This window comes from Leptonotus elevatus, chromosome 6 (genome assembly GCF_054856555.1).
Source record: "Leptonotus elevatus isolate MCC_2025b chromosome 6, RoL_Lele_1.0, whole genome shotgun sequence".
Classification (NCBI taxonomy): domain Eukaryota; kingdom Metazoa; phylum Chordata; class Actinopteri; order Syngnathiformes; family Syngnathidae; genus Leptonotus; species Leptonotus elevatus.
This window is the reverse complement of record NC_141244.1, coordinates 8,540,625-8,557,675: the sequence shown is the minus strand read 5'-3', so window position 1 is coordinate 8,557,675 and position 17,051 is coordinate 8,540,625. Positions and strand designations below refer to the sequence as shown.

Sequence of the window (17,051 nt, the reverse complement as noted above, 5' to 3'; positions counted from 1 at the left end):
TTCAAGTTCTTTTTGGTGCTTATATTTTGTACATGTACAGAATGCTTTATATGTTTTCTTTTAATGTTATCAACTGTAATGCGTAGTAGTTACTTTATGAGTGTGAATAAAAAATAGTTATAACTTCCTCGGCAATATGACTACAGTATGTGTGACGTCAAATTGGAAATTTCGTTTTCATAAAAAAAAAAGAAGCAAAAATTGGGAGAGATATGAACTTTTGCACGTGATGACCCGTCCAGGTTATTTTCACAAAGCACTAAGTGAATAAGTGAAACAACTGTATATTTGCATATACGTAGTTTACTGTCTACTTTTGTAAACATGACAAATGGTCCCTCACACATGGTCTCAACGTACATCCAACTACATATAAACAGATTTTAAAATCGCAGTTTAAGGTTATTTTGCTATCTATAGAATAATAAGTGCTTTGAACTAAGATAATCGATCTAGTTTTCCATATGCCAATCAAATAAGAGAATTCACCAGTACTGTTTTCCAGGATGAACTTAAATACATCAATGGCTTGATAAAACATTGTTTATGGTGCGTTCAAGGACACCCGTAGTTGTTCAAAATCCCCTCCTCATAAACTCCTCGTTTCCCTAGAAACGTGGGATTTGTAGCCATTCAGAGAAAGTTTTCTCATCGGGTGTTTAAATTCTGTATTAGTTTCATTTTATTCTGCGCCTTAAGTGCGTTGTTGCTGGTAATTGGCACCGGTTAGTGTATGCGTCCATATTTCCTATGACCACAAAGCACTCAGGCGTGTCATAGAAAAGTGAAGTTTGAAGTTTTCCCTGAGAATGTCCTGCTACGATGTACACGCGACATGCACGGGATGGAAAGGGCTGACAAGCGGTGGCCAAAAATGTGAAACGGAAAGCCGTACAAGACAAAAAGATCGACACCGTACTGCAATATGATGGCGAATTTAAGTGTCCCCTGGGACACTCTTAATGTGACTATCGCTCTGGCTTACCGGGCTGAAATCATGGAAAATCCATTTCAGGTAAACTTGACTTTATATTGTACATTGGCTATTGTTTAGAAAAGGATCACAATGTCTTGAAAGGTTGTGTGACAAAATTGACTGACATTTGAAATTCCAGGTGGGGAAATAATAGCCCAAAACAAGATAGGCTCCTGCTACAAGCATGCTTCACTGTGGATATGATGCTGTCGTGCACTGTTAAATTGACCCTAAACGTATTTTCTTGAAATATATGGCCAATGTGTTCAGCCATGGTTTCATCGGACAGCACAGCATTTGCCTTCATGCTTTTGGGAGACTTATGCTTGTTTTTGCTCAATTTAGTCAGGCTGGGATGTTTTGTCTTTGTGTTCTTGCTTTTATTCTCTCCTCCAAATGATGGGATGAAACAAGTTCTGGAATGATTCATCTTGGTCTGAAAAAAATTCAGCAAAAAATTAACTGTTGCCCTTTTAACAGGTGTATAGGCCTTTATTTTTTTAATAGCCACTACCTATAATGGGTGTAAATTGATGATAGTTGTGAACTTGTGAAGTTGTATCATGGATCTAATGACCTCCCTTTCAAATTAGGCTTTTGATAAAGGTGAAAGTAAAGTTTCATTGAACCTTTTTTTTCCCCCTAAGCCTCGCCGCAAGCCATATGGACCACTTATGCCCACAAAAGAAATTAGGCTCATCTCTCCAAACTGCACAGTTTTGTCTCTAAAGCTTTTTGTGTAATGAGTATTGGGAGCCAGCCAATACAGTGATATATTAATGCTGACCCCTGTCACTATTTTCTAAAGTGATCACGACTACATTATTGTGTAGAAAGCCCTTGACTCCGTGACTCACTGTCCTAATACAGAAAGTTTGTATATGATAAAGCCTGTAACAGTTGGTGCATGTATGTCATTGTTTTGTCAGTCCTCTGTCCTCCCACTCTAATGTTCACATTCTCCTCATGCTCGTCTTCTCCTTTAATTGTGTGCTCCTCTGTCTTGTCTTGCGTGTGACATTTTGGGGTGGCAGAGAGGAGAGAGTAACAGAGGAGGCAAATAGTGAGTAATGACTCGCGGGTGGGCGTCAGAGAATGGATCTACTGTAAGAATCCTGAAGAGCTGGATAATGGTCCCAGCCTCCTTTGTCCCAAGCTACCCACAATGCCAGCGAACATCATAACAATATCATTCTGTCTCACACTTCAGCTGGCTTCTGTCGTTCTAATGCTTTGACAGTCACGTGTATGAAAATACAGTAACCGCCACACACCGCAGCCGAAGAGCTCACGCTCATGGTTTGATAAGTCAAGCCGCATTAATGTATCCGTAAAATCAGGTTAATGGTGATTAGTGTGTGTTTGCTGTTCAGTGCTTTACTGCGCAGCAGATGACGTATTCCTGCAGGGCGTCAACAAAAATGTCCATCCATCCACAAACTCAAACACACTTAACAAGAATCAAACTACAGAGTCAAAAAGAACAATTACATAAGTTTTTGTAAATGTACACATTATATTACATTTGCAGCGCTAAACATTCTGTCCTTTGTAGCATTAATTTCGTCAACAAAAATAATTTCGTCAACACATTTTTCACCGCACAAAATCTAGACTAGACTGGACTAAAACCCTTATTAAAAAACAATAACTGGTACTAAATCAGTATGCATTTTCGTCGATTAATGAAGACGAGACGAAAATCTATGGACATTTTAGTTGATGAACAAAAACGAGACGAAAAATTCTATGATTTTGTAAAACCTTTTCTCTGCTAATTTGTCACTGTGACACTGTCATGTGAAAAGTAAATTATCATTATAATGTAACATGAATCCAACGGCTATAACGTTCCAACAATAAAGTGAATCCGACCACTAACTAATGCTGGCTAACTTATTAGCTCATAGCATGGAGCCATAGTAGCCACTTGTTGCTATACTGTAATCGTGTGTGAAGTTGTTTTTCATCAAAAAGATGAGAGAAATGTTTTATGTGAAATAGTTTTAGATCTGAAATGTTCAACATTATCTGCTGCCAAAAAATATACAGGGGTAAAATGATTGTCATGACTAAAACTAGACTAAAACGTTGACAGTTTTTGTTGACTAAAACTAGATGAATACAATAATGTTTTCTTGGACTAAAATAAAGACTATATGCTTGATCTATAGTCGACTAACAATAGACTACATAAAAACAGGATGAGGTTGACTAACTATGTTAAGAACTAACAAACGTGATTGAAACTGGACTAAAACTGAGACTAAATTTTTTTTAAATGGCTGATAAAATTAACACTAGTCATTAACATCATATTTTACTCCATAGATCAGGGGTGGGCACATTCGGTCCTCGAGGGCCGGAGTCCTGCAGGATGTTTGGATGTTTCCCTTCTCCAACACAGCTGATATATGATCAGCTCATCAGCAAGCTCTGCACAAGCTTGGTAACCATCCTGTTGATTGGAATCAGCTGCGTTGCAGCAGGGAACCCTCCAAAACCTGCAGGACGCCGGCCCTTGAGGACCGAGTTTGCCCACCACTGCCATAGATGCACAGCCTTTAGTAGAAATCAGCCCTACAATCTCATTATCCGTCCGCCCATCTGCGTTCTCCCTCCTCCTTCTCCCAAATCCTGTTATACCACTGATACACTGAGATCATCAAACATATTCCCGCTTTCAGACAAAGCCATTCACACACTTAAGTCGTAATCCTGTTTACTTGTGGCGTGGTCTCATGTCTTTCATAAGTCAACAAACGCATGAAGTAAGTTCTGAGTGGAGGTGAATGCGGAGCATAGGGTGAAGAGGAAATAGAAAAGAGAGGATAATCGAGCTAACTTAGTATAGTTATTTGATTACCAGTTTTTTTTTAAATGATATATTGTCTCGTTTGTTTCTGAGAAACATTTAGAAATTGGTCCAGAATGTATGCCGCTGTTCCATGTCCATGCTTCCTGTCTGTTTATTCCATATGGGAGCAGAGATTTTGATATTCCCAAAGTCTCAACTGTCAAGTGAGGCACAAATGCAAACACTCGTGCTTTTGAACAGAACCTTCACGGCTGTGTGCAACTTTGGTAATGGTGACAGCTGGAAGGAGTGGGGGTGTGCTGTGTGAGTAGTGGAGCGTCACCTCATCTCCTGGCTGTTTACTCTTTGCCTCCACAGGCGTATCTCCTAGGAATCATCATCTCTATATGTGGGAACGTCCTCATCAGCATTTCCCTCAACATACAGGTAGGATGCTCTGCTCCAATCCAATTTATTTTCACACTTTGGTGCAAATCTCCTGTTTCACTAATTTATGGAGCAAATGTGTGACCTACTGATATGTTTATAAATGCTAGCGAAGGTACTTAAAGGGACAGTGTGTTGGATTTAGTGCCATCTCGTGAATTTATAATTCATTCATTTTAAAATCCCACTATTAATTTCAGTAAAATGCAAAAAAACTAGTGCTGCCAAAGTTAAAGCGTTAACTGATTAATTAATCACAAAAAATTATCGCATTAATCATAAATTAACACAGATTAATCGCACTATTAATTTTGATTATTCTTTTATCGTGACAGCAGCTGGCTACGTTTACGGTAGCACAGGTTGCGTAATAAACATAATTACATGCATTAAAGTAAAGCATTTAATAAATGTTTGCGTATCACATTTAGAATATTTGTCTGTGTCAAAATATTGGGGTCATTATTTTCAATTTAAAATTATGCAAGTAATTAACTGATTAGAAAAAGAGGAGGATGAGAGTGTGCAATGGATCAAAAAAAGACGTCCTCATAACATTAAATGTCAAAAGAATGAACACATAACCAGTGCTCTTCAAACATTTAATAAATGTTTGCGTATCACATTTAGAATATTTGTCTGTGTCAAAATATTGGGGTCATTATTTTCCATTTAAAATTATGCAAGTAATTAACTGATTAGAAAAAGAGGAGGATGAGAGTGTGCAGTGGATCAAAAAAAGACGTCCTCATAACATTAAATGTCAAAAGAATGAACACATAACCAGTGCTCTTCAAATTTGGCAGGAAAAAAAGGTTGATAAAAAAGCCTTTTTCAATTAAGCGATTAATCGTGATTAATCAAAATTCTAGGATGTGCTAAAAATCTGATACATTTTTTTAATCATTTGACAGCTCTAAAAAACATATTGTTTCACATCAGCATAATTTTTTTAAATATAAATGTCTGTCCAGTAATTGCAAATTTTTATTACATGGGTCACGCCTCACCTTACAGGAGGCTGACATGTTTCGCCGCCATCTTTCTGCTATGGCTACCTGAAGGAGAAGAACTTTGCGGCCGTAGTTAAGCCTTTGGTGGTGCTTGCAGCTAGTGTCGGACCCAATGAGTCGACTTCCACAGCTGGGGCTTGCAGGTGGTCATCGCTGAGTCCCGGGATTGGGGCTCCCGCCGCTTGTCTAACTCTATTTTGCGCTTGCTAGCTGCTCGTTAGCCACTCCAGCTAGTTCTTGCTAGTCACTCTTGCTCGATACTCCCGTTTGCACACTCCAAATAATTTTGGTTTAACACTGTCATAGGTAGACATAGAAATCTCTTGTTTGTGTTTGCTATTTACTGGACAAAGTATTTTATATATTGTCTATTAGGGGAAATTAGTTCAAATAATTTGAATTGATCTGACCCAACAAATATGTTCTGAAAGTTGGCTCACGGGCTGTAAAAACTTAAAGTAACTGTTTTTTTGGGGGGGGTTTTAGATAAACACACAAAAAGGGACTGTGAAACCATGTATGTTCAAATTACTATCAATATTACAACATTAGTTAAAAAAAAATTATTTTGGCATTGTCTCACTGCTGTTGTTTACCTAAGTCTTCTTAAATGGCTAAAATGCATGCCTTGTCAGTTATCATCTTCCCAAAATAAAAGTCAAACACTTGAAAAAACAACCCTTTTCAATAGTTGCGACTGAGGTTGAGACATATTCCGGCCTCAATTAAATATGCAAATGCAGCCGAGCATTGTTTCAGCACTGAGTTTGTTCGTGAAGGTGTCTGTCCTTAATCGACTTGAAGAGCTTCTCAGCTCATTGATTTGCTTAATTGGTGTCATGCCGCCTCTCTGATTAAATGCTAATCAGCTGAACGTTTTATGTTTATATTAAAACCAGCACAACAACCCTTATTATGACATATTACTGAGAATGTACAGTATGATTTCTTGCCAACAGCGCAATGCGCAAGTGTGTTGTATGCATTTACTGTGTGGATCTGGAGCTGCCACAAACTCCTCTTCCCTCTCTCTACGAACAGAAATATGCCCACGTTTGTCTGGCCCAGCGAGGCTCCAAGCCTTACTACACCTCTGTGCTGTGGTGGTGCGGTCTGCTTCTCATGGGGGTTGGTGAACTGGGGAATTTTGCTGCCTACGGCTTTGCCCCGGCATCCCTCATAGCGCCACTGGGCTGCGTATCTGTCATAGGTAAGTTGTGACCTTCTTCCCCACACATTTTCCAAGTGGTGTGTTTTTTTTTTCACAGGCCACTATTGACATGAAACATAAAACATTACAGATCAGTTTTGATAATAGCGTGATTTTTATTTGGTAACGCCACATCCGTCTTTGTGTGAGGACCTTCACTTGCACTGATAATGCTGTTTGATTGTCATCAAGTTCACGTTATTCTCTATTAGAGAAATGGGAAGAAACATGTGAACATGTAAATTGGTGCCACATCTTTGATAACAAGTGACAATGTAGCTACGCATATGATGACCTTGGGCCACTCGTGGCTGCTTTGAAATGTGAGCCGGCTCATTTCACAGTACTCGCAGGGATTTTCTTCTCCAGTTGTTGACGCTTGCGCTTCTATTAGGATAAATGTCACACAAAAAAAACACACACAAAAAATCAAAACAAGGATGGTTAATCCTTTGATGCGTTTTTAGCTTCATCTCCATGCTCTCATTCGTTCATTACTGTACCGCTTATGCTCTTTTTGTTAGATGCATTCTGCATTCTATTACCTACTACTTGTAAAGTTGAATCTAGCTGCAACTTTGGTTTATTTCCATATTGTACGACCTTCGGCACTTTTAACTTTTTGACTCATTCACTGCCATTGACGGTTATAGACGTCAAAAATTCATCTGAGCTATTCATATTAGTTTAAAACTTTTTTCCACTTTTGTTAAAAAGAGTATGAAAACCTAGAAATAAATTATAGTACATTTAGAACAGATATAACATTTTTGATTAATCGTGAGTTAACTATTGAAGTCATGTGATTAATTACTATTGAAAATTTTAATCGCCTGACGCCCCTAATTTTTAATAATCTTTTCTTAAATAAAAAAAAAGATTATTAAAAAAATGTCTAGGTTTTCATACTCTTGTTAACAAAAGTGGGGGGAAAATGTTAAACTAATAGAAATTGTTAAAATAAAATTTTGCCATTTATAGGCATCAATGGCAGTGAATGAGTTAACCTACCGATACCAGGTATCGATATTGGGCCTTTATTTCAAGGTGTCTATACTTGAAGATGGCTAGATATTAGAAATCAGAAGAACAGAAAATTGTCATTAAGCTCTTTTAATTTTATGGAAAATATACATATAGGATATATATGTCTTTATTTAAAATGAACTTTCATTGGGGGGTTTTTGGGGGGGTGGAGGATTTTATTCCTCAAAAGTACTAGTCGAATCGGTTCTTGGTAGGGATGCACCAAAATGAATTATTTTGGCCGAAACCAAAAACTGAATTTTTTTATTATCATTGCATTTATTCTAATTAATTAAAATTATAATATAATTATAAAATATTTAGGTCTGTTTAGCACGGGCATTTTAACAGAGCACAATATACATTGAAATGTGTCCACACCACAGACATCAGAGACATGTTGGCGAATGGTACATTAAACACCAAACAGACACTTGCTTGCAGCATTTTTTTATTATTGTTTTGCTTGCGTCGCCACAACATCCTCTTTTGGCCATATTCTTTCGGCTTGAATTTTATTTTGTCCGAATGCCGAAAATGCACACTTTTGCCATTTTTGGCCGAAATTTTCCAGTGGCCAAATATTCGGTGCATCACTAGTTCTTGGTGTTAGCGATTCCTCGGGATTTGACTACTCGTACTGGTTGGTATCTGTCTGAGAAAAAAAGTGGCATCTAACATCCCTAATTCAAATACTTTCTTAATGCGGAGGGGATTTTGCAAGATTCCTTGCCTGATACCAGACACCCATCATAAATCACTCGTATTATAAAACCGTGTGATTGCAACAAAATTGTAGTTGCAGGTGATGTTCTGGACTCATTTCCATTTCTCCATTATTGTTTCCATCCTCCATTCTTCTCCACTTCCACACTTGCTCATTTGACAGTGTCTGCAGTGTGAACTAAGCTATTATAAACTAAGCCTGACTCACAATCCAATCAAAACAAAGCCTGTCTGCTCGTTGCAGCTGACAGCTGCTCTGTGCACACATTCCAAACACAGGTTAAACATTAAACAGTTCATTTTAGTTTTTTGTTTTTTCACCTCGCACAACTGCTCACTCACCACAACGGAGGTGACGGCTGCTCATGATTATTAATGATATCAATTACCCAAATGCTTCAAACAGTTTTCCTATAGCAATGTGTTGCAAATGGCTGAGTGCTTTGATGCATTACTGTAAGTAAAAATGATATCTCTACGAAATCAACGATTGCTGTGCCCATTTCCGTTTTAGTGTCATTTTTCTTGGAAGGCCCATTGACTGTCTGGCACTCCAGAGGGGATATAATATGCAGGTTAATTGAGTTTTGAAAGAGCAGCTCAGCACTTTGATACTGCCAAAGGAGCACCTTACTCACCCGAGTCCACTGTGTTGACACCCAGGTCGTTTATACTTGGCTAGCTAACACACACCTACCCTATAGTGTTGGATGTAATTGAAGGATTGGCTTGGGAGGGGGGCACCGTTAGCAGGAGTCCTTGGCTGAGTAAACATGAGGAAGTAGAGTGCTTGGATGGGTGATAGATAAAAGACGAGCGTGAGAGGGGGCGAAGGAAAAGAATGAGCTCTGAAAAATGTTCTAACAAGCGGGAGTGAGAGCATTGATGAGGCTGTTATAAGACGACACTCTAATCTCAGTTACTGCTGTTCCTTTTCCTCTGAGACCCCTTGTCACAATTAAGTATGACAGCATCCTTTCAAATAGTGTTGTGCGGAGCCACGTTTCACCTTGACATAGATGTTAATACATCACTTGGAGGAATGAGGCTGGCATGCGCTCCTGAAGGTCACTTTACACGGCAGTGACTTATAATATCGCAGTAACACAAATCTAATTATAGTTAACCCAATTTGGGGGAAAATAATAAAGATGTGATTCAATTGTAGACTTTAAGATTATTAAGATAGGGTTAGTGCTAGCTAGCTAAACTTATTAAGATGTTTCGCAAAAAGATGACATTTATTTACCTCTGAGCGCCTGCATTTCTGGGTGACTCAAAAATATTTGGACACTACACAGTCTTTGAAGGTGACAAATGTTAATTCTGTCCCTTTGGAATGCTATGCGTGAACGCTATCGTCTTTTAACACCCGTAAGTTACTGGGAGCTAGCTGGCTAGTCATAAACTGAGCAATATGTTCGTGGATTCAGAGCCGAGTACCATAAACGGCTGCATATATAAATATTATACAAAAATTATACAAATTAAATTATACTAAATCCCACTAAATGTGATACTTGTGTGTCACTGGCTAGCACACACACAAAAAAATGTTTTTTTCCCGCTACACCCCTTCCAATCGACTTGGGAGCAGTCTGCAGTTGCGGTAAAAACTCGGTGAATGCCTGGACATTTTCATGAATTTATTCAAATCCGGTGAATGCCTGGACAGGATGTAAAAAAAAAAAAAGTGAACATGTCCGGGCAAATGAGGACGTTTGGTCACTCTGTACATGGCCAACAAATGACTGGCAGTCCTGGATGTAAAAAATGTCCAAATAACTTTGGATCTAACTTTAGCATATAGTGGCTAGTAGCATTGTTTACTTAAAATGAGCAATATGGTAGCATACAGTGGCGTATTTAGTGTGTGTGTGTGTGGGGGGGGGGGGGGGGGTGCTCAAGTGAACAATAGCACCCCCCAATTTTTTTTCGAGTTCATATATATATACTTTTTTTAAAATTTTCTTTTTAACTGTGTGGCACCTTGATTGACTACCTAATGAATGATGTGCATTCTCCTTCAGTGAGACTTTTCCAGGAAAAACTAAGGGGTTGTGTAGGGGAGATGTACTAATCTGATGCATGCTTAGTGTACACACGCACGCACACAAATCTCCCACCACAGGACTGTTTACCTCCGAGGTTCCTGTTGTCACATTTCGCTTTTTATCAAGCTGTGTGAATCTCAATTTATTTGGTGTTGCTATGGTGACTTGGTAAAAGCCAGCTGCTCCCAGAGGCACAGACATCTTTCTTAATGTGTGTGTAATGTTTGCCCTGAATGCTCACCATATGAAATATTTAACCACGGACTGTTTAAGAGAGTGTTTTGTATCCTCTAATTAGCCACTAATGTCCTTTTATAGGATTGTGCACATACAAGCCTTGTTTCACGCTCCAGACAATTCCAGCATTTCAGTAGTTGCGACATTACTGCTCTAACTCGTGTTTTGTGTGTTAAAAGTGTTTGGTTTCATTTTCAGTGCCAGACAAATCACCTCTAGTGGTGACATTCAAGATAAACTGCTATTGCTTGGCAATCAATGTGTGAAGAAATTGTGTGTCATGTTTATCACCACATTGAATGGCACATATGCGTGTGCGTCATATTGATCTGTTTATTTACTGTTATTGATTCAACTTTAAAGGTGACAGTCTGCCCGTCTGTCTTTTGCTTTGTGTTTGTCATTATTTTCAATTACAGTACATTGTACCACCAGGACTGAGTTAAAGGTGATTTACTCACCAGGGTGATGACATTTAGAAAAAAAACCAGCATGACACTTTTCTGCAGCTAACGGATTCATCTGTCTGTGTGTTTTCCTCTTATTTTTGTTTTGACTGCCCCGTGCAGTTTGTGTGGCCATCCATCTGTGTGCGTCCTTATTGACGCATGTCTGTGGTCCCGCATCACAATCCATCTCTGTCACACGGCAACACCGTAATGGGTACTCGTCAGTCCCGGTTCGCTGCATATCTCGGGGCAACACGACGGCGATTTGTGAGGCTTGCCATGGAAAAAAAAACATTGTTTTTCAATATCACATTTCTTGACAGACACTGATATTGATGAATGAGTTGTTTTAAACATGCTGCATGGAATATCATGTTGGTGTTCTTATCAAGTCTTAATGAACTCCATCCGTCTCGGCATTCTGACAGAATTTGCAGGCGACTCAAACTATCAGCTTACGATGTACAATTTTCATCCTTTGGGCTCGAAAATTCATCTGTCTGCTCATTGAAGCTTATTGCTTGTCATCCTTCCTCATCCATCCAAACATTGTATTTATATTCTATCAAGTTTAAACTATGATCCTTCCCCTAAGTCAATCCCAAAGTAGCTAAATATTTTACAAGCATGGACTGTCATCAAAATTTTTTGATATTTATCCTGTTTTATTGTGTGTATACTTTGCGATTTTGAAGGACAATCAGTGACTCAGTATGTGAAACAGCTGCATTAGAGCTTAGTGCCTAATGCGGCTAACAAAGAATCAGATGCTGTTAAACTAATAGGAACAAAATTGTATTTGTCTTTCTAGCAAGCGCTATCATCTCTGTGATTTTCCTCAAGGAGACCGTGCGCGTCTCTGACGTTGTCGGTAAGCAAACACTCAAGGAACAATAACAGAACATGAATCTGTTGGCAGATTGTTAGATGAGTGAAGAAATCACTGTATTAAGTTCAATTTGTCAGAATGAAGAAACTTGGAGTTTTACAAGTGCTTTTGTATCCGCATTTTATTTTTTATTTCATTTTGATGCAATCACTGCATATTCCTTATTTCGTTGGGGGTAGGGTTCTAGCCAATGAATAAGTTGTCAGCTTGCCTCTTGTCTTCTCTTTAGGTGGCACACTGGCGATAACAGGAACCTACGTCTTGGTGACCTTTGCCCCCCACACATCCACTCAAATTACAGCCCATCTGGTCCAGTTCTATATCATGAGCTGGCACTTCCTGCTGTACATTGTATGTACTGTAACCCGTTCCAAACATGCCGTTTTATACAATTATGTAAGAATGTGTATGAGGAGTTCTAGTTCTTTTTGACAACCAATCACAGCTCAGCTTCAGCAAACAGGTGAGCTGTGATTGGCCGTTGCCTGAGCCCTGAGCAACTGTGACGTCATCTTCAGTCAACAGCAAGTGGCAAAATGGCCGCCCCCTGAGATGGATAAAAAACGGCTGGATTTTGCTTCATAATTCATATTCCACAAAAGTAATATTAATCAGAATGTCATGTTTAGACTAGTGAGGTCACATATAACATATTATTGTCAAGAAATGTTTAAGGTTGACTTCCACTTTTAAATCATTCACTCCCAGCTATTTTCACTGGAAAAATCCTGTTTTACTGGATTTTGACAGATTTTGCAAGGCCCACAGAATATTGTGTTCTATTGCTCTAAAAACTAAAACCTACCAAAAGAAAGATTAGAGTCTCTTCATTCATCAGGGTAAAAAGTATATTTCTATATGTTTCCGTTTCGCAGCAATTAGCATTAGAATATAGCTATGTTTCATCATTATTCACAAATCCATATAGAACTGTGATTAAATTAGCTTTTTTCAACGTGGCCCTGGTTGATCTATTTTGCTCTGCTGCCACCTGCTGGCCGTTTTTGTAATAACTAACATTTTCTAAACCGTTCTCTGCAGTTGAGAGGCTTCATCCAAGCCTTCTGTATGGTCTTGGGGGGACATAGAAATACGTCTTTGGGACACTTAAAACATTTGAAATAAAACATATTTATAAATTTTTGGGAGCTAATGAGTTAAATTGAACATGCTACATAAGAAAAAAAAACAAGATTGAGATTCTAACCTGGTATTACTGGCAAATTTATACAGTAGTTTTAAAATAGTCCTTATTTTCTCTCTGCCTTTCTAAAAGGTACACTAAAGGATAAAAAATATATATATATTTAAACACTAGTCTGATACGTGGTGATCAACACGTCCATTACCTGCGACCCTAAAGACAAGGACAAGCGGTAGAAAATAGATGGATGCATGCAAGGCCATTCACACACAGCTGTCTTTCTAGTTTAACCTTAAGCATGGATGTTGTAAACATACTGTTAGCTGTTACCATAGGGATGAATGCGCTTTTGACAAAAGCTACTATCTATCTCATGCTGGAACACGCACCAATCAATTCAACCCTCCCAAATCTCCATTTATATTCCAAATTCCCCCTTTATGCCTGCGGGACAATCTATCACATGCACATATAGTTCTTCAAGCCAGGCCAAGAATAAGATCAGAACAGCTAGCAGCTCTCCGAGTAATTCAGTCAGTGCTGAGTGTGTGTGCTCTGAGTAGCAATAGCAGCATTTTTCAACCAGCACCATGTTATTCAAATTCACATCCTTCACTTAAATCTGGTTAACTGATGCAAGAAATGTGCAAGAGAAATGCTTCAGAAATTAGATTACTAATCACAATGGCAGACTCGAACCGCATTGATAAAATCATGTAATGAATACAGACACACACACACATATTACCCAAAGGCAGAGGGGTGGTTTGGATTGATTTAAAGGTCAGGCTGCCCTTTTTCCACACCCTACTTTTGTATTCCCCTCTTATTCTTCATCTTTCACCACCTTGCGGTGTTTGCTGGAAGGTCCTTGAACAGCTGAAAGCTATTGGCCTCGCAAGGACACAGCTCTTCTCCTTTAAAATACAGCAATTTATTTCATTTTTTCCCCCTCCGCCACGGTCGTTTGTTTCAATTAAAGAGTGCCGCTCTTTGTCTGCAAAGAGCACTTTGTCATAGAGATAAGGGGGGCAGGGAAAGATGGAGAGCAAATGGAACTTTCATTTTCTGTGCGAAGTTTAAGAAAATGGGCTCTGCATAAATGAATCCCTATCACTCTCCTTTCCCAATAGATGATAGAGGTCGTCGCCTTTTGCGTCCTGCTCTTTCTGTACAAGAAGAAGAATATGAAGCACATCGTCGTCGTGATGCTGCTGGTGGCACTGCTTGGTATGGACAAGTGCACGCTGCTTGATTGAGGGCGTACGGGTCAGGAATTTAACCAATTTGGGTCTTGCGTTGCTTTGTTGCCTGGTTACCAAAATGGATATGCTCTCACTCATCATTTACGCAATTTGTTAATTAACACCAAACAGATCATTTATTTTTAACATTAAAAAAAACGTGAGGTTCATATTACAGTAGGCTACTCCATAATAGTAATGTGTTCCTTGTATTTCTGCAGCCTCTCTTACAGTCATCTCAGTGAAAGCTGTGTCGGGAATGATCACAGAGACGATAAAAGGTCATCTGCAGCTCATCTATCCCATCTTCTACGTTATGCTCGTCATCATGGTCGTCTCATGTGCCTTTCAGATCAAGTCAGTTCTACTTTTCTATTTTGAGTTTTACAGTCTCTATAACTGTTGGACAGAACGACTTTGATAAATCCCCCATAACAATGATGTCAGTCCACCTATACGTCTATCCAGTATAATTGTTGGGCTCATTCACAGGTTTCTCAACCAGGCAATGAAAATGTTTGATGCCACAGAGGTGGTTCCAATCAACTTTGTGTTTTTCACTGCAAGTGCCATTGTTGCAGGTATGTTCATCACCAGAGAACCACTCTGCAGCTCGTTGCGATTCTAGGGCCAGTTTTGTACATTTTAAGACAATTTTATTCTCACATTTATGAAAGAGAAGCATAACACTTTTTGGTCATGGGCAACCAATCAGTTATCTTGTCAGTAACACCTTGGCTTTAACATTTACACATGCATTGGACATACAGCTAGCTAGCTAGCTTCTCGTGTACAGCTAGCTAGCTAGCTAGCTTCTCAGTGGCACTGTCTCTGATCGCCTGCCACATTCCCTAGCTAGAAAAAAACATCAGCTAACTCCTACCTAACAGCATAAACAGTGAGCAACAATGATGATTGGGAATAATGAGAGTGTTTGTTGAGTGCAGGGCTTGGGGGAGGGCGGGGGGAGCACGATATGGGAAGATGGGATGAAAAAATATTTCACAGGGGGTACATTACTGAAAAAGGTTGAGAAATACTGATGTAGAAGATGAATGGATGGATAAATTATCAACATATTTTATGAGCAACGCACCAAATTAATATAGATGTTGGAGAAAAGTAATTCCAGTTTATGCACTAATATTAAGAACTAACTGGAGGCTTAGTTGTGCACATGTTCATTCTGTGATGCTGTGCACCAATAAGAGCAGTAGTAAAAATATTTAAAGGATAAATTTTACTAATCAGCAAAATATTAGTGATGAAAGTGAGAGTCATTTTTACTGGAACAGAGCATAGTGGTAGAATTTGTATTATTTTTCATTGTTGAGCATTATACAAACTAGCTGCAAAAAAGAAAAAATACTACAATCAAATGAGAAGGTACACTTGCACCTAATGATAAATATTCACTGATAAAAAAAATTGCTGTGTACTCTTCGGCCTCCTTCAACTTTACTCTTTTTTCTTTTTCTTGGAGTTGATGTGGAAATATTGTGTTTTACAGGGATAATCTTTTACCAGGAATTTGAAGGCTTGGCGTTACTGAATATTTTCATGTTCCTTTTTGGGTGAGTAATCAAAAATTTGAGCTTGTGATTTCAACTATTGCGCAGAGTAACCATTTCAAAATTGTTTTTTAATTTTTAATTTGGTAGATGTCTGCTATCGTTCCTAGGAGTTTTCTTGATAGCCAGAAACAGACCAAAAGCAAAGAAACAAGATGGCAACTTTATACCAATGGATATGGTCCCTGGTAAGCTATCATGCGTTTAAAGGGGAAGTCAACCATAAACATTTCTTGACAATAATATGTTATATGTGACCTCACTTGTCTAAACATGACATTCTGATTTGTGGAATATGAGTTATGCATCAAAATCCAGCCGTTTGTATCTATCTCAGCGGGCGGCCATTTTACCACTTGCTGTCAACTGAAGATAACATCACTGTTGCTCAGGCAATGACCAATCACAGCTCACCTGTTTTCTAAAGCTGAGCTGTGATTGGCTGTTACCTAAACATCTGTGATGACTTTTTCAGTCGACAGCAAGTGGCAAAATGACCGCCTTGCAATATTGATAAAAACTGCTGGATTTTGCTGCATAACTCATATTCCACTAACACAATACTAACCAGAAAACCATATTTAAACTAGTGGGGCTACATAGAACATATTGTGAAGAAATGTTGGGAGGCATGGTTGACTTCCCTTTAAGAAAGCAAAAACTGATACATCTTGACTTGTATTAGACAACATGACGCAATCACTAGTAGAAAAAGTGAGCCACAATTTCTATGATGGCTGAGCGCAGCAGACACAGTACATCGAAAGAGCTCTCCTGTTTGTGTTCGCAGGAAAGAGCCGCACAGACAGAGTGCAGCCTGAAGCCAAAACGCAATCATATGGATCGCTGGCAGCCAAGTTCATGTGTAACAGAGGTGACCAAATAGAAGAGTCTTAAGACCCGTCCCATCTGTTCAGACTGAGGACGTGAGTGAAGTTGTGAAGACGCGCCTCATGCTGGGCCAAACGAGAATAGGCAGCACATTTGAAGACAGCTTCTGGACTACGTTGATCTGCAGACAAGAAAAATAGTCCACTGCTCACATGTGATGTGGAGCTATTATCTCCCCAAAAAAACATGTCCAGATCTGAAACAAAAGGGTTCCGCAATGTGTGATGGTTTGTAAATTAAAGCAAATGCGGTCTGTGTTTGATGCATGTGTCTTGGTTACTGTCCGTGGTTTGGGTTGACTAACCACTCTAATGAAACCTTGTGCCATATGTAAGACATACCGTGCACTTCACCTCAAATAAACCTCAAACCACATG

The 17,051-nt window shown here is 39.0% G+C and overlaps 1 protein-coding gene across 2 annotated transcripts; it reads left to right on the top strand.

The window, feature by feature from the left end:
• Positions 1-725: 725 nt before the first annotated feature.
• Positions 726-16,936, top strand: nipal2 (NIPA like domain containing 2). 2 transcript variants are annotated; one of them, XM_086078211.1, is made up of 11 exons: positions 726-1,015; positions 4,152-4,220; positions 6,275-6,443; positions 11,747-11,806; positions 12,054-12,175; positions 14,102-14,198; positions 14,434-14,569; positions 14,705-14,793; positions 15,723-15,786; positions 15,894-15,971; positions 16,574-16,936. In XM_086078211.1, the coding sequence occupies exons 1-11, from the start codon at positions 926-928 to the stop codon at positions 16,602-16,604; spliced, it is 1,005 nt and encodes a 334-aa protein (XP_085934337.1). In that variant the 5' UTR covers positions 726-925; the 3' UTR covers positions 16,605-16,936. The 2 variants fall into 2 exon arrangements, with proteins under 2 accessions (XP_085934337.1, XP_085934335.1); XM_086078209.1 differs by having other exon boundaries at positions 736-1,015; positions 15,874-15,971.
• The last annotated feature ends 115 nt before the right edge of the window (positions 16,937-17,051 follow it).